The sequence below is a fragment of the Thunnus albacares genome, chromosome 22 (genome assembly GCF_914725855.1).
Source record: "Thunnus albacares chromosome 22, fThuAlb1.1, whole genome shotgun sequence".
In the NCBI taxonomy this organism is placed as follows: Eukaryota; Metazoa; Chordata; class Actinopteri; order Scombriformes; family Scombridae; genus Thunnus; species Thunnus albacares.
This window is the reverse complement of record NC_058127.1, coordinates 22,906,249-22,929,954: the sequence shown is the minus strand read 5'-3', so window position 1 is coordinate 22,929,954 and position 23,706 is coordinate 22,906,249. Positions and strand designations below refer to the sequence as shown.

General features: G+C 39.7%; 3 protein-coding genes across 5 annotated transcripts; 2 read left to right on the top strand and 1 right to left on the bottom strand.

Moving 5' to 3' along the window:
* Window positions 1-1,460: 1,460 nt before the first annotated feature.
* On the top strand, window positions 1,461-13,324 carry rela (v-rel avian reticuloendotheliosis viral oncogene homolog A). 2 transcript variants are annotated; one of them, XM_044341625.1, is made up of 11 exons: window positions 1,461-1,663; window positions 3,644-3,679; window positions 3,918-4,063; window positions 5,477-5,622; window positions 7,527-7,618; window positions 8,584-8,718; window positions 9,803-9,907; window positions 11,309-11,524; window positions 11,646-11,726; window positions 11,833-11,910; window positions 12,444-13,324. In XM_044341625.1, exons 1-11 carry the CDS (start codon window positions 1,657-1,659, stop codon window positions 13,280-13,282), a joined length of 1,881 nt encoding a protein of 626 aa, XP_044197560.1. In that variant the 5' UTR covers window positions 1,461-1,656; the 3' UTR covers window positions 13,283-13,324. The 2 variants fall into 2 exon arrangements, with proteins under 2 accessions (XP_044197560.1, XP_044197559.1); XM_044341624.1 differs by having other exon boundaries at window positions 1,463-1,663; window positions 12,441-13,324.
* A 907-nt stretch (window positions 13,325-14,231) lies between these two features.
* c22h11orf68 (chromosome 22 C11orf68 homolog) lies at window positions 14,232-17,352 on the bottom strand. 2 transcript variants are annotated; one of them, XM_044341629.1, is made up of 2 exons: window positions 17,253-17,352; window positions 14,232-15,452 (listed from the first exon to the last, which is right to left on the bottom strand). In XM_044341629.1, the coding sequence occupies exon 2, from the start codon at window positions 15,403-15,405 to the stop codon at window positions 14,665-14,667; it is 741 nt and encodes a 246-aa protein (XP_044197564.1). In that variant the 5' UTR covers window positions 15,406-15,452; window positions 17,253-17,352; the 3' UTR covers window positions 14,232-14,664. The 2 variants fall into 2 exon arrangements, with proteins under 2 accessions (XP_044197564.1, XP_044197563.1); XM_044341628.1 differs by lacking the exon at window positions 17,253-17,352 and adding an exon at window positions 15,928-16,046.
* Window positions 16,831-23,403, top strand: drap1 (DR1-associated protein 1 (negative cofactor 2 alpha)). Its single transcript, XM_044341630.1, has 7 exons — window positions 16,831-17,062; window positions 17,669-17,741; window positions 18,472-18,565; window positions 18,787-18,912; window positions 20,092-20,182; window positions 20,296-20,384; window positions 21,836-23,403. Exons 1-7 carry the CDS (start codon window positions 17,021-17,023, stop codon window positions 22,020-22,022), a joined length of 702 nt encoding a protein of 233 aa, XP_044197565.1. The 5' UTR covers window positions 16,831-17,020; the 3' UTR covers window positions 22,023-23,403.
* The last annotated feature ends 303 nt before the right edge of the window (window positions 23,404-23,706 follow it).

Here is a 23,706-nt window from a genome sequence, read left to right as displayed (position 1 = left end):
ACACACTTATAAATATAAATACAGCTGCATCCTGCCCATGAAAAAACTCTGTTTACATGAGCATAACATGAGAATAAACTTCTAGTGAAGATCAGAGAAGTATCCAGTCTGAAACTGTTTCCTAGGTTATAATGACTAAAGCCAGAATCTGCCTCTCCCACTCGCAACTTATTTTTCTGTTCCTTTCAAGTGCGTCATCTGGGTATTTCCGCACTGTTTTGAGTGGGTGGTGGTAAGTTGCATTGCAGAGGAAAAGCAGAGCGCTACAGCGACGTCAAGTTCAATATAATCACACGGAAATCACACGGCTCATCATTTCAAAATTATAGCATAAAGTTTTACCCTTTGCCTGAACTACAAACACGCTGCCTTTATCATTTCCTGATTTTGTAATCCTGATAGTCTGAATTAATACACAAACCATGAAACACATTATATATGGCTAGTAAGTTATTTTTAAGGAAGGCTAAACTACTCAATATGTGTTTTTTAACGTACAGTTTGATTATTACTTTTAGGAATTTGTCAAATGAACATCACTGACTATTGTTTAGGCAACTGCTGAAATATTGTGTAATTACCAGAATCTGCTCTGCAAATATGATGGAAAATTATTTTTCAATTCGTTTGACTTTCAACTTAGTCATCGTGGTAAAGTAAAGAAAAAGAAAATGTTATGAAGTACTATAATGTCAAAATAATATTTGGAAATTGGGAAAACACTGATATGTTTATGGTACCTAAATAATATTGTGTACCAGTTTTCCAAAGTACACTGGTTTTATTTACATGATAAAAAGGCTTTTTTTGGCTTTTTTTATTCATTTTAAATTGAAATTAAGTTTTTGATTCTGACTTTTGAGTAATGACACTATAACCTAAGATTAAGCAGCATGTAATCTCCAATACAAATGCAGGAGTGGCCTCACAATCCTTTCCCTTTCTGCTTATATAAATCAACTAACCGCATTAACACAAACTATCTGATTGCCACACGGTGAACCTGTGGCCTAAATTACTCAATACTATGAAAGAAGACATTCTGATTCATTTAGATCAGTGGTTCTCAAAGTGGGGTACAGGGACCCCCAAGGGTCCTTGAGGGGGAATAGTTGTGGAATAATTTATTTTCACTTTAATTCCATCCATATGTAACACAGTGATAAATGTATGACTGTTTTGGTCATGGGTTTCATACACTTTCTGTAATATCATAATATCATATGGGGGTCTAATTTGTGTCAATTTAGGGTCCTTGACATGAAAAAGTTTGAGAACTACTGATCTAGTTGAAGAAAATCAGGTTGTATTTTCATATACAAAGGTCTGGTAAATGTTGAACTCGCCATGTTAACGCTGGGAACAGTGCATTACGCAAAAACAAAACAAAACAAAACAAACTGAAGTTGCAGCATAATGTTCTTTAAATAGGTGTTGTACTTGTGTGCTGTTTTTACCGGAACTCCTCGCTGTCGTCGCGTACAACTTCATCTCTGAAGCTTGTTGTACACAGACAGATGTAGGTGGAGCAAACCAGGCGACAGAACAGCACTGTCAAGAAGTTTTTTTGAGTCCTCAGTGCCGTGTTTGCAACGTCTTTTAGCTGAAAAAATAAACAACGGATAAAGAGTCGTGTCGTCGGACTCAGACACAGCCATGGACGGTAAGTGGAGCCGGTTTTATTTGCTCGGCCTGTTTACTCAGCGTACAGACTCTAGGTGAAACTGTACAGGCAGTTGTTTTGCGCACAGGGGAAAGCCCCGCTGCCAGGAGTGCGTTCCTCCCGGATACTAAGCTAACATACAGTAGGAAGTTTGACTTAACTTAGTGCTTTTATTACATATGTGAGTGATATCAGAGCTAAATTTGTTGTTACAAGTGTTGTACTTATTCTTCTGTATATGACTAACTCACCTAGTACGGGTGAATCAGTGTCGAGCTGCCAAGAGGCCTGTCGGGTTATTCCGCCTCATGGATTTCCTTTAGCGACTAGACATGCCAAACTTCGTTCAAAAATCTCACAATTGAAGGTTTAACTGTCTATTTGTGGAAACTTGTGATGATAAATCACAATTTAAAAGCTTGTAGGCTATCATGAATAACATCTCTTCAGTTCGGCCAACTTGTAACCCACCAGGTAGCATTGGTTTCAATTAAAAACCTCCTCTTTATAACTGGTCCACGCTGCTCGCAACCGCCTACCTCTGTTTTACTGGACGGAAATTTTGGAAATAACACACCAGTTTCGCACAAGTTGTGGTCAGATGCCGGCTGTTTAGTGGGACACGTATATGCCGATATGACGAATATCTTGTGACAAGTAAAAACTGCCCCTGTTTCAATTTACACTTTTATTTACCTTTGCATGTAAGTAAAAAAATAAATAGCAAGATTTTAAAATGGAGTTTTGATACATTATTAGCTCGAAGCGTCTCCACACTTTTTCCACACAATAGATCTCTCAAAAGAGATTGATATTGTTGGTAAACGTTACTTAGTGTTGAATTCATATCCGTGTCTGGAATGTAAATAGGGGAAGACAGTAAAACCCTGTTCAAATGAATCCATATCAGAAAAAGTCAACAAACAGTCATAAATACATGTTGAAGCAGTGACTTTTATTGGGGCAATTAGAGTGAACATGACGCACCAGTGTCTCAGATGCTTCAGCTTGTTTTGATTTTAGTACATAGAGTGATTTACTAAATAATGGTGCTGTGGTAGACATTTACTTTCACTTTCTCAACACTCAAATATTCATTGTTTGTTTTCCAAATAAAGAGCCCACTGTACCGTCACTATTCTTACACATTTATTGGCATTTACGCTTTGTCTAATTGCAAGATCCACATTTATTCATATTAGTCCTACATATCCTAACTTTTAACAGTAACTATTGGGCTTGATTTACACTTTTTTCATGTGTCACTGTTTGGACAAAAGCGAAAAGTCAAAGAAATTTGTTGGTTTCTTTTGCAAACTCTAGTTTTCTATACGCCAGAATAGGTTACTGTTAATGTCAGTGTGTGAAAAGTGAACTCTCAGATAATATAGAGTCCACATTCTGTTACTGTGGTCTGAGGCTGAGAAGCAGGCATGTTCCAACTTGGAAAGCATCCTACTCACACTTTCACACTGAACAAGTCCTACTAGCTGATGGGTGGAGCTTTGACCATCCGATCTAGTGTCACTCCTCGCTTCTTTCTGTAAATCTCACCAATTCATTCACCGAGCACCTGAAACTAGAGCGCCGCCATTCTATTGAACCACTTCACCCACAATGGAGGCTCCTCGCAACAAGGCGGGTAACCTGACACCAATATTACACCCTGCCTGTCATTGTTTGCTTCATTGTGCAGTTCTTCTCCTTTGCAAGCTTGCCAGTCAGTTTATGAGAAGTAATTATATTTAGCTGTGCGGTCCTTGTATCTCACTGTCCCTTGACCTCTTTGGTCAATGCACTGTCTAGTAGATTTCCACCCAGACCACACCACAAATGACAAATTCTTACTGAACCGCAAATATGTGCTGAAGCAGTTCTCTGGTTTTTGTCATCTTCACTGCCGCTGTGTTGCGGGTGACCTGCTTTTCACCCAAAGCCTTCACATAATAAGTTTCTTTTCCTGTTTTCTGTCCTCCACAGGTGTGTATGGATGGGGTCTGGCCTCACTCACCCCAGGTAAGAAGCAGTTCCCCGAAAATTATCAATGTTATGTACAAAAGAGTACTGATAATGACTGAAAACTTCTCATGAGTAAATATTTCAACACTCTGGTGTGCCGACGAGTGATGACAGAGCTGTTCCTGTGTTGACACACTGATTCATGAAAAGTAGTTGAAGACAGTGATTCAGATTCTAGACACTGACACTGCTTTTTAATCACATTCTTCTTCTCTCTCTTCCACCTGTCCATCAGTCCAAACAGCGAACCCCTTCATAGAGATCATTGAGCAGCCAAAACAGAGGGGGATGAGGTTTAGATATAAATGTGAGGGACGTTCAGCCGGCAGCATACCCGGAGAAAAAAGCAACGACACCACCAAGACCCACCCAGCCATTAAGGTGAGCAGTATGCAGCTTTGTGCTGTATGTTTTTCAATAATATAAACTGTAGTGTGGTGGAAATTCAATTGAGATGTGGCTGCAAGACTGTCACAGCAGCACAGGGAACAGGCCAAAACAGTAGATTGAGACATTTGTGCAGAAAGGATAGCTGCAGCAAACCAGCAAAAAAAGAAATGAAACAACAAAATAGAGTTGAAACAGAAATAACAAAACAAAAGAGCAAAAATATCATTCAAGAAAAGCATGGGAATATAAATGAGTAGAGCTGAAACAAGTAGTCAACCGATTAGTTGATCTAGACAAAAGGAAGAAGCAAAAATTTTGATATATTAATGTATCGTTGAAGTTATTTTTTTAAACATAAATGGGGGGAAAAAATCCATTGGCTCCATTTTCCGTTTTCTTTTAGTCCTCTTTGAAAGTAAACTTAATATGTCTGAGTTTTGGACAACAACACAAGACATTTGAAGACTTTTGGATGATCTAATTGGATGATCTAATAATGAGAGGTAAACTGTGCCAAAGTTTGTGGGCAGAGACAGTAAATGCACTCAGTTTTTTAGATACAGTGTCAGACAGCAGATACATGTACTGAAATAGGTTAAGATATGCAGTAGCAATATACAATTCAAAGCAATAGTTTTGGGAAATACACTTATTTGCTTGCTCTTGCTAGGAGTTGGATGAGAAGATTGATGCCACACTCATGTCTGTACAGCAAATATGTAGCTGGAGCCAAAGCTGGTTAGCTTAGCTTAGCATAAAGACTAAAAACAGGAGAAACTACTAGCCAGGCCCTCTCTAAAGGTAACAATCCACCTACCAGCATCTCAAGAGCTCACTAGTAACATGTTTTATCTCGTATGTGTAATCCACACAAAAATAACAACAACTTGATGTTTTACAGGGGTTATGTGTGTATGTCTTGGCTGGGAACAGCTGAGACTCCAGGAAGTTAACTTGTCCCAGCCAACAAATAATCAGGCACATAAAACAGTGCATTCAAAAATTGTGAATTTGAATTTTTTCACCAGTGTATGTCAAGATTAAACAAACAAAGATATAACATGTCAATTAGTGAGCTTTAGTGGTGCTTATAGGCAGATTATTCGTTCCTTCCTCCTTGGCAAAAAAGTGAATAAGTCTGTTTCTAAAAAATGTCAAATTATTTCTTCGAAGGCTTTTTCTGGAGAATCAGCTTTAGCACTTCTCCATTTCTTCCATTGGTCTGAAGCCTTGCAGCATGATTTATAGTGTATTCTATTTTCTAAAAATATTGATGCTATTATAAGAACATTTGTCCATTTGAGCAGTACAGCTCGACACTAGACAACTGCAAGCAAGCACTCTTTTAAAGTGCCCTAAAATTGCTTTTTGGATTCAGTAAAGAATGACATATTCCTCCTACAGGTGCACAACTACAGTGGCCCCCTGCGTATTCGTATCTCCTTGGTGACGAAGAATTCACCGCATAAGCCTCATCCCCACGAACTGGTTGGGAAAGACTGCAAACACGGTTACTACGAGGCCGACCTGCAGGAGAGACGAATACACAGGTAGACTGGAGAAGGACACCACACTCTGTGTCTCACACACTCAAGAGAAACTTTAGGGAAATGATGCACTTTGTGATTTCATGGCAGTGTTCAAACAATGAATCGCCGCAGGGGAACCTGCAGTTCCACTTCAAAACAAGGACGCATTTGTTTGAGACTGACCTAGATAAGGTCAGATAAGGACTTTATCATTTGTCGGAGGTGACGTGTTCACTGCCGCCTTGGTAAAAATAAGTTACATCTTGGGTTTAGAGATGAGTAGAACATTACCTAATGACAAGTTGTGTTTGCTCTTGTTGTCTTTCACTGCATTATTGAGCGTGACAATGAAAAACTTACTTGTGTAACAAAAGTCTGGAGATAAAAAAAAAAACAAAAAACGAGTGACTGTCACTGACAAGAGAAGCATTATTGCATAAATTTAAACTTATATTTGCATAATTTAACCAGTAGATTTGGGTAGGGGGGGATGATGTTTGTCAGTCTATGTTTATCACAAGAGTGATGAAACTCAAACAAACAGTGTGTACTGTAGTCTGCTGCCAGCACTGTGATACAGACTGAACATTGGTTTGTATTAGTCATTTGTTTTTCACATTGGAAGATATATATTAAATCTATAAAAGCTCCACATTTACAATAAGGGTTGGAATAAAGAAGTAGACATCATAGTAAATATATTCTAATATGCAATATGAGGGTAGTGTCTTTTAAGCAAGAAGAAATATTTCCTGAATAGAGCTGCTTATTATTGAGTTCTTATCAAATTCTTATGTATATTTCACATAATAAAAACTAATATAATAGAATGTCAGTAAAACAGTCATAACATGTACTGTATATATGTACAGTATATAAAACAAAATAAATGACAGATGAGGCATACAAGTCAAAATTACTGAAAGGCCAATCAGTAAATATGAGATAGTGATTGGTGTGCCACATTTCAGAACTGTGATACTGTCAGAAGCCTGACAGATATTTTTCAAAAAAATAGGATAATCTGCCACGGTTAGCGAAATTGAACAACGGTTCCACTATTGTAAAATTATAGCTATAAATGGGAGCCTGGAAAAAAGGTCTGTGATCATTGTAGGAGGAATTGAGGCCAGCTTTCTTTTTTTGAGCAGGCGCCGGACACATCCAGTTTTGAAATGGTCAGGAACACAGCCAGTAGAAAGGGAGGTTTCCACTATTGTGTAGTACATTCAGTACTTAAATAAGAATTTGGAAGTGGTAAGATGATCTAAAAAATGATCAACTGTGTTAAAGAGTTGGAGGGAAGTACTGTATGGCAAAAATTCAATCTTGCATTCTTAACAGGCTTATTATACAGTAGGATTTCAAATGTCCTCATCTATTGGCAGTTCACTTGATGTCAAGTATTTTCCCACTTGAACTCTCCTACTCTGTCTTCTGAACTTGTGGATGTGGTCAGTGACCCATAGTGACGATGCTATATTATTTTTAAAACTGGCTTTTATGGGACCAAAAGTGTCCAAAATAGAGGTGCAGAGAAGATTAAAACTGTTTTTACGATGGTATTGTTATCAGAGTAGGTTAAACAAATACTGTCAGAGAAAATGTCAAGGCTGTCTTCTCTTAAAAAATGTACACTTTAAAAGAGCACATTAACTGTTTACAGCAATAGCCTGGAGGCTGAGATCAAAAAACAGTATGAGAGTGTTGGAGTACATTAAGATAAGTGGAGTTAATGGAGCTAATACTCAAACCATGTGTAAACACGAAGCTGAGTGGATGAGCATAGTTCTGTTAGGCTGAGAGTGTGTTGTTTTATGTCAAAACAATACCCAAGACTAAGAGATGCCTAAGAATTCATCATACTGACTAGACAGTACATGTATGTTTCTGTGGTTTCTATCTTAGACTGTGTTTGCTTTCAGTTTTCAGAATCTGGGCATACAATGTGTGAAGAAGAAGGATGTGAATGAAGCCATCACATGTAGGCTGCAGACCAATAATAACCCCTTCAACAGTAAGTCGTCATGGTTAGAGATGAGTGTACAACACAAAGTACTCCATGGTGTTAAATATGTCAAAAAGTGAAAAGTTATTTTGAGTCCCTAAATTTCCCCTTCAAATGAACAATTGTCAAATGACTATTACTTTACTGGAGGTTTACTCTACTAGAACTGATACTTCTGGCTAGGGCTGAACGAATTAAAAACAAATTCTAATTATGCCATAGTGCGATTTTGATAACATTTTGATTAATTGTTCAGCCCTATTTCTGATTTAAAATATGCACAAAAAAGTTACTAAATGACTTTAAGAATGAGAATTCATTTAATCTATTTGAAAACACTAAAAATGCTTATTCTTCCCAAAAATCACTTCTAGTATTAGTAAATTTGCGCTAACTTTTTTCGTTAGCTAGAATTAACTTGTAAGGCTAACAAACTAGCTTGAAAGTGGCTGCTCTCATGCAAAACAGTGGTAAAATATTGTGGCTAATAGATGCCTGTTGACTCATTTGAAGCTCACCACTGTTGCATTTGAAGCTTACAGATAGTGATATCTTTACTCTGTAATTGCATCATGGTCCTCCAATTCACACAACACATCAGTATTTCAACCTGTAGCCAGTTCAGCCTTGACCTTTGCTGTGGAACTAATGGGGTAGTTAGCATAAGCATCAAGTTCATGGCTCAACAGAAAAATAGCACCATCAGAACAGCTATGGAAGAAAATGTCATAGTCCTGCCAGAATAAAGATAAAGTAATTATAGTTGTAGATAAAAGATGTGACTGATTATTAACAGTTGTTTGTAATTTGAGCAGTATAAATACAGTTACAACAACAACAGGAAGTGTCATTTGCTACTTTCGCCCTTGACTGATTTTGACTGATAGTCTACATACGACAGGATGCAGTTCTTTGCTAGACTGCTGTCGCCTGACTGTACACCACACCCTTTCCCTGCTGTGTTTTGGCTGCAGTTCCCGAGGCGAAGGTGTGGGAGGAGGAGTTTGACCTGAATTCAGTGCGACTTTGCTTCCAGGCCTCCATTACTCTGCCTACAGGGGAGCTGTTTCCTCTTGATCCCGCGGTATCACAGCCCATCTATGACAACAGTAAGTAAACAGACTACACATACACAAAAGTACATATTCAGCATATTAGAGTTCAGCTGATGCACATTGTTGAATGTTCATACTGATACTTTTAGGTCGAAGCTGATAGTAACTATTGTGTGCTCTTCAAAATATTTTAACTATTTCATTTGCATATTTCCCCAAAGTCACATGATTTCAGTGCTTACCTCAAGATTTTGTCAGGGTAAGCTGATAAGCGATTGGATTTTGAGAAAACACCACACAGTCATTCAACACAAAGTTCATACTCTAGCCTATGTATCCCCTGAAACCTTTAAAATCCTCAAAGACTCTTTGTTCCTCTTTGCATGATAACTATTCTTGTCAGCCTGAAGGTATTTACAAGAATTAGTCTGAATAGTAACCATGTCCCTTTTTTAAACAGTATCTTCATTCTTAATCAGTAACTCTGACCTTTTTTGACTCAGTGCTTTTCCCATTACACAAGTCTATACAGAGAGACTGTGTGAATTGCTTTGGAATACGTCATTGTCAAAAGATATGATGTGTGCTACACTAAAATAAGCTATTATTTCACCGTGAAACGCAGTTAATGTGAATAATGATCACCAAAACATCTTAACAACCTACACCTAAATATAGATTTTCCTTTTATAATCTCCACAATTTTTGCTCATATTAGATTATTTAGATTAGGAAAATTAAACAGATTAGATATATCAGTAGTCCCCACAGACTCCATATGAGTTTCGTTTCACTTTCTAAATGTGACATCTGCTATTTCAATTAAAGCAAGGCAGACTGTTTCAAAATGAATGCCGTCTGCTTCACTGTGGTGAAATTAAAACCAGACAAATTACAGTAGCTTACGTAATCAAAAAAAAAAAAAAAAAGAAATGACAGTAAAACTGAAACACAAAAGACTTAACAAGTAACTTACATTTATACAGGGAAAAGAATTTAATTCTTTGGCTGCCTAAAGTGTGTAGTACTGATTTGTCAGCCACAGCCGAAATGCCTCAGCATTTAGCAGCAGTCTGGAATTAATCTGTAGCCTTGTTGTTGCATTTATTTGCTCATTGACGCTTTTTCTTTCTTGCAGGGGCCCCAAACACAGCTGAGCTGAAGATCTGCCGAGTCAACCGCAACTCTGGTAGCTGCAAAGGAGGGGATGAAATCTTTCTGCTCTGCGACAAAGTGCAAAAAGGTACAGTGCTGTATGTCTGCACTGAATGTGCTGTTGTCAGTTGACGAGTTACTTATTCTAGAAGGAACAGTCGTATTTAATAAGCCATGAATAGAACTCAACTGTGAAGTTTGAAGTACATCTAGAGTGGAAAAGGTGTAAACCCCTAACACCCACAAGACATCAGTGTGAGTTGTGCTCTCTGCAGGACTGCCATATTCAGTTATATACAGTACAGAGGCACACATACAATCCTGATACTCATTATATAGTATACTACATTTAGTGATTACCTCAAGGTCATAGTGGCTCAGTGTGTTGCTATGTTCTCTCAGTGGAGATGACGAAATAGACAACCTCATAAATTACTGTGATGCATTCGTAGTCCAAGTTCCTTCTCGACAGATGCAGTTGAAAAGTAAATGAGTAACACAGGTGATGACTTTACAAGGAAGGCTACAGTCACATAAAACTGTTTGTACTTACCTTAAGACATGATTACCTAAATTTAACTTGAGGCCACAGAGGAATATATCCAATATTATAATACAACATACAGATACTGTTAGCAAGACATATTAAGATTTGAAGGTTAAAAAAATGCTCATTTTCACTTGAAGCAAAGGGTGTTTCTTGCTGTATATATATGTTGAAGGCTGTGGTACCAACTTTGTGTTCTGTTATGCAGCAATTGTCCTATTTGTCAGTGATTACCAGTCATACAATAACCTTAATGCTGCACTAATCAATATTTTTCTATTATCAAACTGCCCATCAGTTAATGTAGCTGTAAGTGTGAATTTCAACAAAAGCAGCCCTCACATGACCCATCACACATACAGAGTGTGTGTCAAGTGATATTTTTGGCCATCACTGCTGACACATACTGGTTTAGGATTTGTTGCCTGTCACGGTGTTTGCTGCTTGTAATGCAATGCAGTCACGTTATGTTTGGACATGGGAGTTGTGGGATGCTCCCTGGAGTACTCCATGTCTCAGCTTAAGCTACGCCAACATTACATCAGCGTGAAAAAAGCCCTTGAATCCTGAATCTTGGACCAGATGATAAAACCCTCAGTCCTCATATCCTCAAGAGAATGCCATATTTCCACAGCAAGCTGAGCTGTCATATTTTTACTTTGAACATTACACCCTTTTTACTTCAAGTTTGACAGCTGAAGCTAATTACGAGGCTCGCGAGATGTTGTCAAACGCTGTGTTGCGTAGCAGCAGAAGTGATGTAACTTTGCATGAGCTCTTGCTCTCTGTCAACAGTAAAACTCACAGCTTGCCTTTCATTGAAGCTAAAGAGAAAAATGCCTCTGTGTGATCATTGCCTGATGTCGATTCTTCTTTTTAACTGGTGAGTCCACTCTCAGCTTTAATATCTCCTCATATTTTCCATGTTCTGTTCCCCTACAGAGGACATCGAGGTGCGTTTCTTTCAGGACTCTTGGGAGGGAAAGGGCACTTTCTCCCAAGCTGATGTCCACAGGCAGGTGGCCATTGTGTTCCGCACACCGCCCTACCGTGACACTAACCTCACCGAGCCCATTAGAGTCAAGATGCAGCTCCGCCGGCCCTCTGACCGCGAGGTCAGCGAGCCAATGGACTTCCAGTACCTGCCCGCTGACCCAGGTAAGAGTTATGTTTCCATATAATGTCACATCCAATGAAATCTCTTGCTGAGAGTATTTAAGATGTCTCAAAACAACTCTATAAACTCAGTCTTAATTCTTCTTAAACATGTTCCCTATAGATGAATACAGGCTGAGTGAGAAGAGAAAACGTACAGGGGACATATTCCAGGGCCTGAAGCTGGGGCCCGGGCTGGCGAGTGGTACGTTGATGAGATTTGTTTTCTGTCATTCTGTCATAATGTAATTATGTGATAGTAATTTTTTTGTAGTTGCATTGTAATATAATCATGTCTGTTGGAATTTCAGTGTCCATTCCCGCAGATAGAAGGCACATAAGCCCGGCAAGGAGAACAGTCAAGCCTGTACCAATGACTGCACAAGCTGGTGAGTCTGTTTCATTCATTCACATGGTGATTATTTTCACTGCAGACATCGGCTGCGACTTCAATAGAGCTAAAATGATTCGTTGATTAATTGGATAGTCAACTGACATATTAAACTGCAACTGTTTTGATAATGGATTGTTTTATCAAGCAGAAATGTTAAACATTCTCTGGTTTCAGCTACCCAAGTGTAAGGATATGCTGCTTTTTTCTATTATTTATATTTCAGTGTTATAAATGTTATGAATTGAATATTTTAAAGGAAGAAAAGGCATTTTATTTTTTTCTTGATTTCCTCACATTTTATAGACCAAAAAGTAAATGGACTAGTCAAAAAAACAATTGTCAAAATAATCAGCAAAGAAGTAGCTAGACTTTAATCATGTGCAAATTTGTTTTTGCTATATGAATGTATTTACTATATTCAAAATCCCTCTTATTAAAAACAACTGCACAAAGAATATGTTACACTAGTAGGATTTTCAGCAGATGAACTGAACTTGCTTGTGTTTGTGTTGTGTGTGTCTTCAGCAGCAGTGGTGCCCCCTGGTGCCAGTGGAGCGAAACCCCAGCCCGCCTTCTCTTACATCCAGCCAGGCCAGCTCTTCTCAGTCCAGCCTAAGGTAGAGGCCTCCCCCTCCATCTCCACTACAACCACAAATCAAACATGGAAGATCATGGAGAGTCTGAACCTAGGCCCACAGCCCAAAGCCACTGCAGTGCCCAGCTTCACAATGAGCCAGGCACCAGCCTCCTCCTCTACCACCACCTCCACCGCCAACCAGGACTACTCAACCGTCAACCTGTCAGACCTTCATGAATTCTTCCCCAACATTTCCTCAGCCATGTCCCAGGAGTCAGCAGCTTCACAGGGAAGCACGGCCTCTGCCCAAGCCAACAGCTCCTTCACCCTCCAGGGCTCTCAGTTCCGGGTGGACGCGCCACTGGCAGAGGAGGATATCCCAGAGTTCCCTAGCTTTCCTGAAACCCAGGCTCAAGGTACCCTGGACAGCCTAAACATGGATGACTTTGTGGACCTTCTGAACCCCCGCCTCATGAGCGAGAGTGGAAACGGCGCCTCGATGTTGGCCCAAGCTTCATGCCAACAAGCTGCCCCTGCCAGCTCCTCAACCGCCGCCCAGAACACTTCTGACCCTGCCAGCAACCCAGGAAGCACTTGGATGAATTATCCCAACAGCATCGTCAACTTACTCCAGAATGAGGGAATGATTGACGTTGCATCCAACAACAACAACCACCGGCCTGTCATGCTGGATGAATTTGATGAGTTAATGTCAGCTGACGAGGATCGTCTTATTTCCATTTTTAACAGTGGAAGCCAAGCTGGTTTCGTGTCAGGACACCCGACTTAAAGGTTGTCCCTGTGATTTTTTTTTTTTTTTTTTTTTTTTTTTTACAGACATATTAACAAGCTCTTTTTATCAGACCACTTGCATCTGCCACTTTAGTCTTGGGAACTAAAGATGCTTTGTTGTTAAAGACAAAAAAGGATACAAGGTGGACATGAAGGGCTTGTGGAGACAGAATGTAGCAGAGCTGCTCACTGAGGACTCACTTATTGAAATACCAGCAAAGATGATTACCTGTTGACATTCTTGAACATCTTAAGCATGTTTTTGTACTGTCATTTTAACAATTTTGGTAGGTCTAGTCAGTGTTAATGTGATGTTCACTGTCTTAAGTGAAAAGTGTGTTCATTTTTAAAAAAGGGGCTGGTATTCTCAGTAAGAATTGTAATCAGATATAGAGGTAAGTCTATGCAAAATATGCCAGTTGTACTTTTAAATATCCCCATGTATTACTTTGGATCTTAGGATGTTTCACATGCTTTCTGAAGGTCAGCAGTAATACCACTTTCTTCATACAGGTGCCTTTGTTGAGTCTCAACAAAATATAGTAGTATTGTTCAGAACCAAATGAAGGTCTACATGTAAATAATTATCAGACAAGCAACATTAATGCATATAGTACATGCTTATAGCAGATAAGTGTACCAGATGTTTATGCTTCATTCTCAGAGCTCTATAAGAATTTTTTTTTTTGTCTGGCAATATAATTTGTGGTCGCTAATCAGTTTTTCTACAGTTATTTTATGAATAATGGCTGCAGTTTAACAGTCTCAGACCTATAGGTCAGCTTGCTATACTATGTACTGAAATATGTTTAATTGAGATGAAATAGTAATGTTTATCCTGCCATAGTAAGCAGATTATACTGTATGTAATCTTTGCTGTAACAATTGATTGTTTCTGTCAAAATCCAAAACACTTTGCTCGGAAATAAAGACATACAGTATAAAGATGGTCTTCAAAAGTAGACTTTATTTGGCAACTCTCATTGTTGTTTAGTACAAAGGAAAGAATAAATTAGACAAATGTATGTTGTAAAAAAGAAATGCTTCATTGGATGCAAGTTTTCCTCTGAACGTGTGCATACAAATTAAGGATTTCTCCAGCCACCCTGTCAGTCAGGTAAGTGTTAGTGAGTTACACACAGAATCTCAAGAATACGTACAAAATAGTCTTACTGATGATGAATACAATAGATTCAATTCCAAAAAAAAAAGTGTGACAATATTTCAAGTCACTTCGAAACAGCATGAGAAGACAAGACTGAAATGAGATTTAGTGCTTTTTTGCCAAAAGGAAGAACTTGAGATATTTCAGTCAGTGAAACGCAGATGGGATCACTGAAATAAGTGCCTCCTCATCAAACTGTCCCCTTAATCACAGGCTTATGTTACTTCAAGATTGGTGACTTTGTTGATGATGTGGGAACGCCTGGGTACACACTCCAGGTTAAATTTGCTCTCGTATATGGTTGGACAAAGCTTCCAGCGGTTGTTTCGGTAGATTCCCAGGTATGTGTACACGTCTGGCTTGTAGGCAAGAGGGCACTTGACCCCTGTGGCACGGATGATGGAGTCCAGCCTCATAATCTCACTCTCGTCTGTGAAGTTCTGGTTGTAGGCACAAATGACCTGCTTGCCCTCTCCCTTGGGGTCATAGGTACTGACCTTAGCTGAGGAAACCTTCCCGTCCAGGACTGCTCTGGCCACACACTCCCACGCATTGTCCAACTTGAAACCAGAGTCCAAGTGCATCAGCCACTTGCCCGAGAGCACTCCGTGGTTCAGAGCCAGTTCCCTCACTGTCTGGAAGCTGACAGGCCGGCCACTGGCCAAAAGTTTCTCCCAGCTCTCCTGGAGACCCGTGACATCCCCACGGCTGGGGCAGTATGTCGGGCCCCGCACAGCAATCCACCCCACAGGGCTCACACCACCCTCCTCGTCACCATATCTGTACACTTGTGAAGGCCTGTTGCTCTCCAGCCAGCCATCAAACTCGGATCTGGGAGTTCTCCTCGAGTCAAACACAATCCAGGGGTCCATGTCTGCAGCCATGGCCTGAGCGGCATAGGTCTCTGCAGCAAAGGGGGCCATCTCGCCATCTACGGGGGCCTCCTCCTCCTCCATAAGGTCGTCAGTGTGAGAGTATCAAACAAATCCTTGTTGGGATAATCCTGTCGAAGGGAGGAAGGTGCAGTGTATTAGAAAGTTTTTTTAAACCACAGGTGCAGCTTATGCTAGTTTATAGTTCCTCCTGGGCCGCTGCACTGCTCGCGGATGTTTACTAATGCTGCTATTTAGTTAGCTTGCTATATTAGCATCACTTGTTTAATGGGTAGCTAACGTTTTCCCAACATTGATTCTTAAACAGTAAAATACGCTACTATCCTTTTCATTTGTGTTACTCATGTACGTTTACAATTAACATGTAGCTAACCACGCAGAAAACATTTTTGATAGCTTGGCTCCATTATGTAGCTAACCGACTAGCTAGCCAGTTTACCGATCCTCGATGTTTGTCCGGACAAATGTGTTGGGTTATTATTTACAGCCGGCTGTAATCAATTATAACAAGCACCTTTTACATACAGAGCACCAAATGTATTTCACGCTGATCACAAACAGTAAACGCTTAACAGTTAAAGCTACCTGCTGACGTTCAAGTTTGTTGTCCAGCGTTCTTCCGCACAAACCTAGACCCGGTAGTGCGCTCCTCTTCTCCCCCCCCTCCTCCTTTCCTCTCCTTCCCTCTCCTTCCCTCCACCTCCTCCTCCTTTCCCCCTTTCCTCTCCTCTCCCATATTCTCTCCTTCTCCTCTCCTCCTGTCACCCCCCCAGTACAATTTTGAGGTGCACAAGGATTATTTGAGTTATTCCTTTTGATGCTACTTTATACTTCCACTCTGCTGCATTTATTTGACAGCTTTAGTTACTTTTCAGGGGAAGATTTGACACAATGGATAATATAACAAGCTTTTAAAATACAACACATTGTTAAAGATGAAACGAGTGGTTTTCAACCATTTTGACTTTTGACCTCTTACAAAAAGCAGTGTGTAGTCGGGGTCACATTTCAGATGTCTATGAGTTGTTAACAGCTCCACCAAATAGTGATTTTTCCCATTAAACTTCTCACATGGTTTCATTTCAATAAATGTTCAAATAATCCAATATTTTACCGAAAAATAAAAATGAGAGAAAAAGCCAAAAAAATTGAAAACAGATTTGCGTATCAGAACTTTGTTTTTTCCTCTTTCCTCTCCCATTAATCATCTGACGACCCTTCAGATGTATCTGGTGACCCTTTAGAGGAGACTAAACCGCTAACGTTACATTTACGGCAATACTTTAACTAAATCAAGCTGATAAGACTTATGTACTTTAACTGTGGTAGGATTTTTCATGCAGGATATTAATTTGTAAAGGACTATTTCTACATTGCTGTATTGGTACTTTCATTTAAGTAAAGGATTTGAATACTTCTTCCACCGTTGATTATTACATTATAATCATGGACAAGTTGTGGAACGTCGTGAGCTGCAACATGACGGCACTGAGACCCTGCGGAACCAAAGTGACCTGCCAAGCAACCGAGAACGAGTGACGACGACGTGCTAACCAGTTAGCCGGATAGCTATCGCTATCTGGTGTGTGCGCGGTGGAGGTGATTTATATATGATATAGAGCAATAATCCAGAATATATTGTATTTTATTTTAGGTTAGCCATCCAGGTAATTTAATTATGCCCAGCAAAAAGAAGAAATACAACGCCAGATTCCCTCCGGTAAGTTTAAACTTTGTCGAAGCAGTGTTAAGAGTAGCTAACGTTAGCGCACTGTCTGATGGAAAGCTAACTTCTCTAGCTAGCTTGAGTGGGATATGGCCTGTTTTGTTGCATAGGGAGCTAACAAGCCAACTAGCAAACGCAAACTCTTTGACCACTTATATGTAAATTGTGAGAGGTAACAACTTACCTTGCGTCCCAATGTTTGTTAAGGTACAGGTGTGCGACCTGCGTTAGCCAGCGAGTCCACTAATTAACGTTGTTTTTAGCATGACGAGCTAAGTGAAGCCGAACGTTATAAATCTGAGCAAATTTGTTGTTTGTTACTGAATAATTGGCAAACTCGCAGAGCTCACACTATAGAAAGTTTCATCAACATGACGGAAATTAATAGTTTTAAATAAGCATGCTATGAAAGCTCTCTTACCATGATCTGGACCTTTGAAAATATGCTTTACTGTATTGTGGAATCATTTTAGCCTTGGGGTTTTGATACTCAGAAAGCTATCTTGAAGTCTATTAATGATAAACTATAAAACTTTGTTGTGTCGATGTATTCACACTGGACACACACACTGAAAACCATACCTCCTTCTCTCATTACAGGCAAGGATTAAGAAGATTATGCAAACAGATGAAGAAATAGGCAAAGTGGCTGCAGCAGTACCTGTTATTATTTGTATCCTTCCTGCCAAATATCTTCACTGTGCAAGTTCCAAGGTTTTGATCATCTGTATGAGTGTGTGTGAATGGAGGGGGTCAATGCTCCAGCACCACTTTTAGTATAGAGAACAACTTTATTGTGAGACTTCTCTCCTTCTCCAAGTTGTGCCAGAAATCCCTACTGTGAGCGCTTTGAATGCACAGTATGGTGTTTGATTTATCTAAATTGTACTATTCATTTAGTCAAGGGACCTTAAACGAATGGTCTGACACAGAGCTGAAACAAGTACATAATCAATTAACAGTAAATTTATTGAGAACAATTGTGTAAATTGATTACTCAGTAAAGTCATCAATCAAGGAAAAATCTGAGTTTTAAAGTATTGTAAACTGAGTATTTTTGGAATTTGGACTGTTGGTTAATCAAAACAAAGAATCAATTTTAGTTTTTTTCCCCTACACTAAAGATTAATCAATTGTGGTCAGACTCTGTCAGGTAGTATTTCTAATAAGTGGCATAAGCAGTAGAAACTAATATTTGTTGTGTCTGTAATATTTATTGTAATGGTTGTGTCACATTTAACCTCTTCTGTTAAAAACGTAGCAAGCTGCTCATGTTTTTAATTTTCTTATTTGAATGTTTTCAGGCTCTGTGCCATTCCAGTATAAGCTAGGCCATGTAGAAGTGAATCTGCTTCATTTTCTTAAAGAACACAGACACGTTGTATCCTTGACCGAGACATCAGCGAGAGCCTTGGAGCTTTTCTTGGAATCGTTGCTTACAAAGGCTTGTCAAGTCACCCAGTCTAGGAACGCAAAGACAATGACAACGTCACATTTGTAAGTTTCTGTGTTTGTGTGTGTCTTAATATAGAGTCTGGTCTATATTGCACTGTGTTGGACTTCTTTGGGAGTCTAAGACATCCTCTGCTTCATTCATTTTGACTGACATACTATAGATGTGAATTCAGACTGCTGGATAATAACGTACATTCTTATTAAAGTGTGTGTAAGTCTGTGTAAAAAAACAATGTGCTGACTGAAATGTGTGTGTTTTTTAGAAAGCAGTGTATCGAGCTGGAGCAACAGTTTGATTTCTTAAAAGACCTGGTGGCAACAGTGCCAGACATGCAGGGCGAGGGGGAGGAGAACCACACTGAGGGGGGAGGAGAAAAAGTCCCACGCAGGTATCTCTCATACAGACGTTCACACATATTTGTATAGCAGCAAGACTACGGAGGTGTGAAAGCTGTATAAATAAAACATTCAAAGTGACAGACTGTGCATACACGCAAATGCATACACTGCAACAGAATGACATCGAAACTGCTTTTTCCACTTCACAAACGTTTCTCGGTTTCTGGTTTGCAAATTAAAAGCACATGTTAAACTTTGCCCACAGTTTTGACATATAAATATGACTGATTTGAGTCAGATGTTTGCTTGATCACCAGTTTTTCTTTTTTTTTTTCCCCCTTTCAAGAGTCTGTCAGTCTTATACTTCACATGCTATTTTACTTTGTGGATAAATCTCATTAACCTGTTGGATAGCATTGCTAGCATCAGAGCACACTTGTTTCTTTATCAATGACAAATAAATTACATTCATAAAGCATTTCCACACATTTAGACTTGTTATTGCAGAAATAGCACAGGCAGAACTAATGCCATTAACAATGGCTCAGTTCCAACACTTTTTGCAATGCCGTGCAGCAGTTAATAATGTTATTACACCTGTGTTTGACAACATATCTGCTGTGGAAAAAGGTCTTTTCAACTCTGGTTTTAATTCCACAATTTCCCTCTGGTCATGTGCTCCACAGAGCGAGAACTAATTATTGTGGATTGTAGAGAAAAAAAAAAGGCTATATTGACAGTCGAACTAAACACTGGCACTGCAGCCATATCGAGGCAGAGAACTTGGCAGAGAATTCCACATGAATTAAACGAGTAAGAAGTCGTCTTTTTACTGAAGAGTGTGGCTGATATGATTCAGATTAAAGTGGTTGTAAGCGCCTAATATTTGGATACTCTCTCAGCTGTTGAGATGAGGCATGTGGAGTATCTTTGAATATAAATGGCTTTAAGTCCAACTAAAATCACATATAGTCATACCATTTTGCAGTCAAAAGGAAGAAAAAAAAGGTCTTTGGGGAAATATCAGAAATGCTCCTTTTATGAAAAATCTTTTTGAATGACAAAATCAGTAAGTGTGTGATCAGCTGTTGCGTTGTGTGAACATTTATCTATACAAGATGAGGAATATCTGTAGAATTTTATAGCATGATCATGAATTAAACCTAAAAAATGTCTTTCCTCAAAAGTTAAAATAGTAACGTCTCCTTCTTTTTTGTTTGCTTCACCAGGGGTCGAAAACCAGGGTCTGGTCGTAAGAATGGAGGGGCTGGCTCTAAAGGCAAGGACAAGAAGTTGTCCGGCACAGAGTCGGAACAAGAGGTGGGAATTGATTCGCATGCAGAGGTTAATAGCTATCTGCAGTTTCATTGATTTGTGTGTGTGTGTGTGTTTGAGGTAATGAGGCTCTGTTGCGTTTCTTGTGATGGAAACAGGACGACTCCGAGGACAGCGAGACAGACGGGGACGAGGAGGACGGCTCTCAGTCAAGCACAAATCAGCAGGCTGCATCCAGGTTCCACAGGTATGGACACAGACCCTCAGTGTGGAGATAGTGGTTATCCAGACTGTGTGTAGATCCACTGGAGACAGATTACAGTTCACACCTGGCATCACAATGTGTACTTCGTATGTATCCTCAAAACTTTTCAGGAGATTTGACAATGCATTGGTTTTTAAATGGTTTTAACAATATAAGAAGTCAAAAATTGAATCCATCAGTTCCTCAGAAAAAAATCACCAAAAAAAAAAATCACCAACCACAACATGGTTTTCACTGGACAGCAATACTGTTGACAAGGCAGTCCTTCAATGTGGTCAGAGACACTTCTGAGCCCCTTTCAGACATGAACCTCTTTATGTAAGCATGATGGCAATTTTACATGTCGATAGTTTGTCTGAATAAGCACCTGAATCACTTTAACCTTAAAGTCACAACAGAAATGTTACTAGGTTGAACATTTCCATGACACAAGTCTGAATTGAATGCTGTCAGGTTAACATCAAAGCGGCAGCAGCGCAAGGTCAAATATCATCCTCATATCCTCAAAGAAAGTCAGATTTGTTCAGTAAACTATGAAACACTTCAAAAGACGTTGTTGGGAGATTCCTCTTTTATCAGTTTGGTCTAAAAATACATTTTTCCTTTGTGGTGCGGCGTAAAAGAGTTTTTTTTTTTAAATCTTGTACACCCACAGTAATGATTAGACCAGCCAGAATAAACCAATGAGCAACATTTATGTAAAAACTACCTATGTCACTTCAACAGCTCACTGAGGCCAGAAATGTTAAGTATAGCATGTAATAAAATAGCTTTGAGTTCTCTCTTCACAACACTACATGTGTTCCTGAACACCGCTGAATGTGCCTTGATGGGTGGAATCACCGTGCACTCACTATAACGGCATCACTCAAGACACGCCGTTACAGTACAGCTGAGATATGCAACAATATGTCAGCAATCCATAACCGTCATAGATAATGACACATTTACATGATTGATGAATTGTTTGATTCTAAATGTGGCTACTAGAAGCTCACCGCTCCTGTGCCACCTGTTCAGACAGAGAAGAAACTCTACTGGCTAAAACAGGGAGAGGGTGCTGTTTTCCCACTAGAAACAATGTTAAAACCTTTGCTGTGTTTCAACTCCACACTACAGGGTTTGGAGCATGTAGTGTGCTCACAAGGGGAAAGTGTCAGCCTCAGTATGTACACTATTTTCCCATGATGCATTACACAAAGGAGATGAAAGCGCTGGTATATTTTTGGGAATTGGTAGTGACACTCCAATGTCACAGTTTGATTGACATGCAGTTGTAATTTCCTGTTAGTATAACATGATAAAAGTATATTTAAAACAATGTATGCAAAAACATAATATGCTATAAACTGTCATAGAGGTATAATCTTTCATTTGAATGGACATGACTCCTAACATCTGGTTTACACCTCTGCCTGTGCCCCCCCCTGCAGCCCTAACGCACCCCCCCACTACATGCAGATGGGCAACATGGTCTCAATGGGCAGCATGGCCCCAGCACAGCCCCAAGGCGGCATGGCCTTCGTCCCGCACCCCTCCATGATGAGCGCAGCACCGCCTCCCCCACCCCCTGCGACACACAAAACCGAGGATGACGACGATGAAGACTATGACTCTTAGCTCCCTCTGCCGTCTTCACCCCCCTCCCCTCCCCCCCAACACACACACACACACACACACACACTTACACACACACACGCTCTCTTTCAACGTTCTTTTCAATTTCTTAAGTTGCTCTCACGGCGGTCGCTCTCAGCAGAGGAGGGAAAGACTCTTCGTCGCTGCCCGCTTGACAGAAAAGCGCTCGACAACCGGCTATACGAGACGCCGCCGCTGGAGACAGGAAACTGGTTGTATATTATGTGTTTTAATTTTCAGTTGTTCTTTCTTTTTTTTTTTTTTTTAAAGGTTTTATTTTATTGTAGAGGAGAATCCAACCAGGATGTTTTTTAACAAGTAAGTCGTTCAGTTTTGACTATTAAAAATGGCGGTCGTCACTGTTTTTTCCATGAGCCCCCCTCTCCCCCCCCCCCGCAGACAGGATAGGTGTGGTTTGTGTTGCCTTGTAGCTTTTTCTTTAGGCACTTTTCATTCTTTTTCAATCCTCAGTGATACGCATACGAAGTCAGCATATCAGTCATCGTCACTCAAACCCTCAGGTTGGCTTAAAAAAAAAAAAAAATTCAGTAAGTGGTAGTTAAAGCCTTTGATGCGCATACAAAGACTGCTACTTTAGATTTGTTCAGGGCAACAGTTTGTAAAGTATTTGGAAGGTGATCAGCACTCGTCTGAGGTAACAGAGGTCATCGTCTCACCCATGAAGTGTTATATTACTATGTTATCGATCGACTCTGAAATACTGCAGTTAACATGTGAGCCCTACTTCCCGGCTTTGTCACATCTCGCTAGTCAGTCCAATTGTCAGGCTGTAACATAAACAAGGAAGCAGGTGTATTTTTACTATAGGTTAGCTAATCACAGCTTTTTTTCAATTCCTTTCTATTTTTAATTCACGTTTTTATCAAGAGAACTGTAACCCTCCACAACCACGGCCCTGAAGTCAACCATATCAACAGGTTAATTCCCATTCTGTTTGTTGTTGTTTTTTGACGCTGTCAAAGGTTCTTTGCTCCGGCGGTCGGAACTGGTATATAATTCTTTATGACCATGAAATTTCCCCCTACTTCCCATCAGAAGTATACTGTGACACTTGGACCATAACTTTGTTTTTAAAGTTGTTTGTCTCCTCTGTCCTCTCTTATTTCTATTCTGGCCACCCCTCCCAATTATGAGTAACTCTTCTTTTATGTTCAACATTTCCCCCCTCCCTCCCCCTCTTTTAGATTGTTTTAAATGTATCAATTGAAAGCAGAGATGGGGCTCCCATTTATGTGTCAGTCTCAGTATGTAATGTTGACACTGTATTGTAAACTTTTAACATTCTTTTTATTTTGTATGGGTGAAATAAAGTTCACATTTCAATTAAAAAAAGCAACACTTGGGTTTTGGTTTGTTGTTTTACATACCAGAGATGAATAACCTCAAAAGTTCTCCCCATCATGTAACTGCCACAGCGTTCACCTCTAGATACAGCTCAGTGTTTATCAGCTGGAAGGACAAAACTTGACTCCTTCTGCATCTTTATGTAGAAAATTTCAAAGTGCTACCTGTATTTTTCAATTTCACAGCTGTACAAAACATCAAGTTCTGTCTTTGCACCTTTTGATATTCTAAGAAGTTTCTTGATATTTTGTACTTTCAGAAAAGTTTCCCGTGAATGCATTTGGTGTTGATCTACCACCCC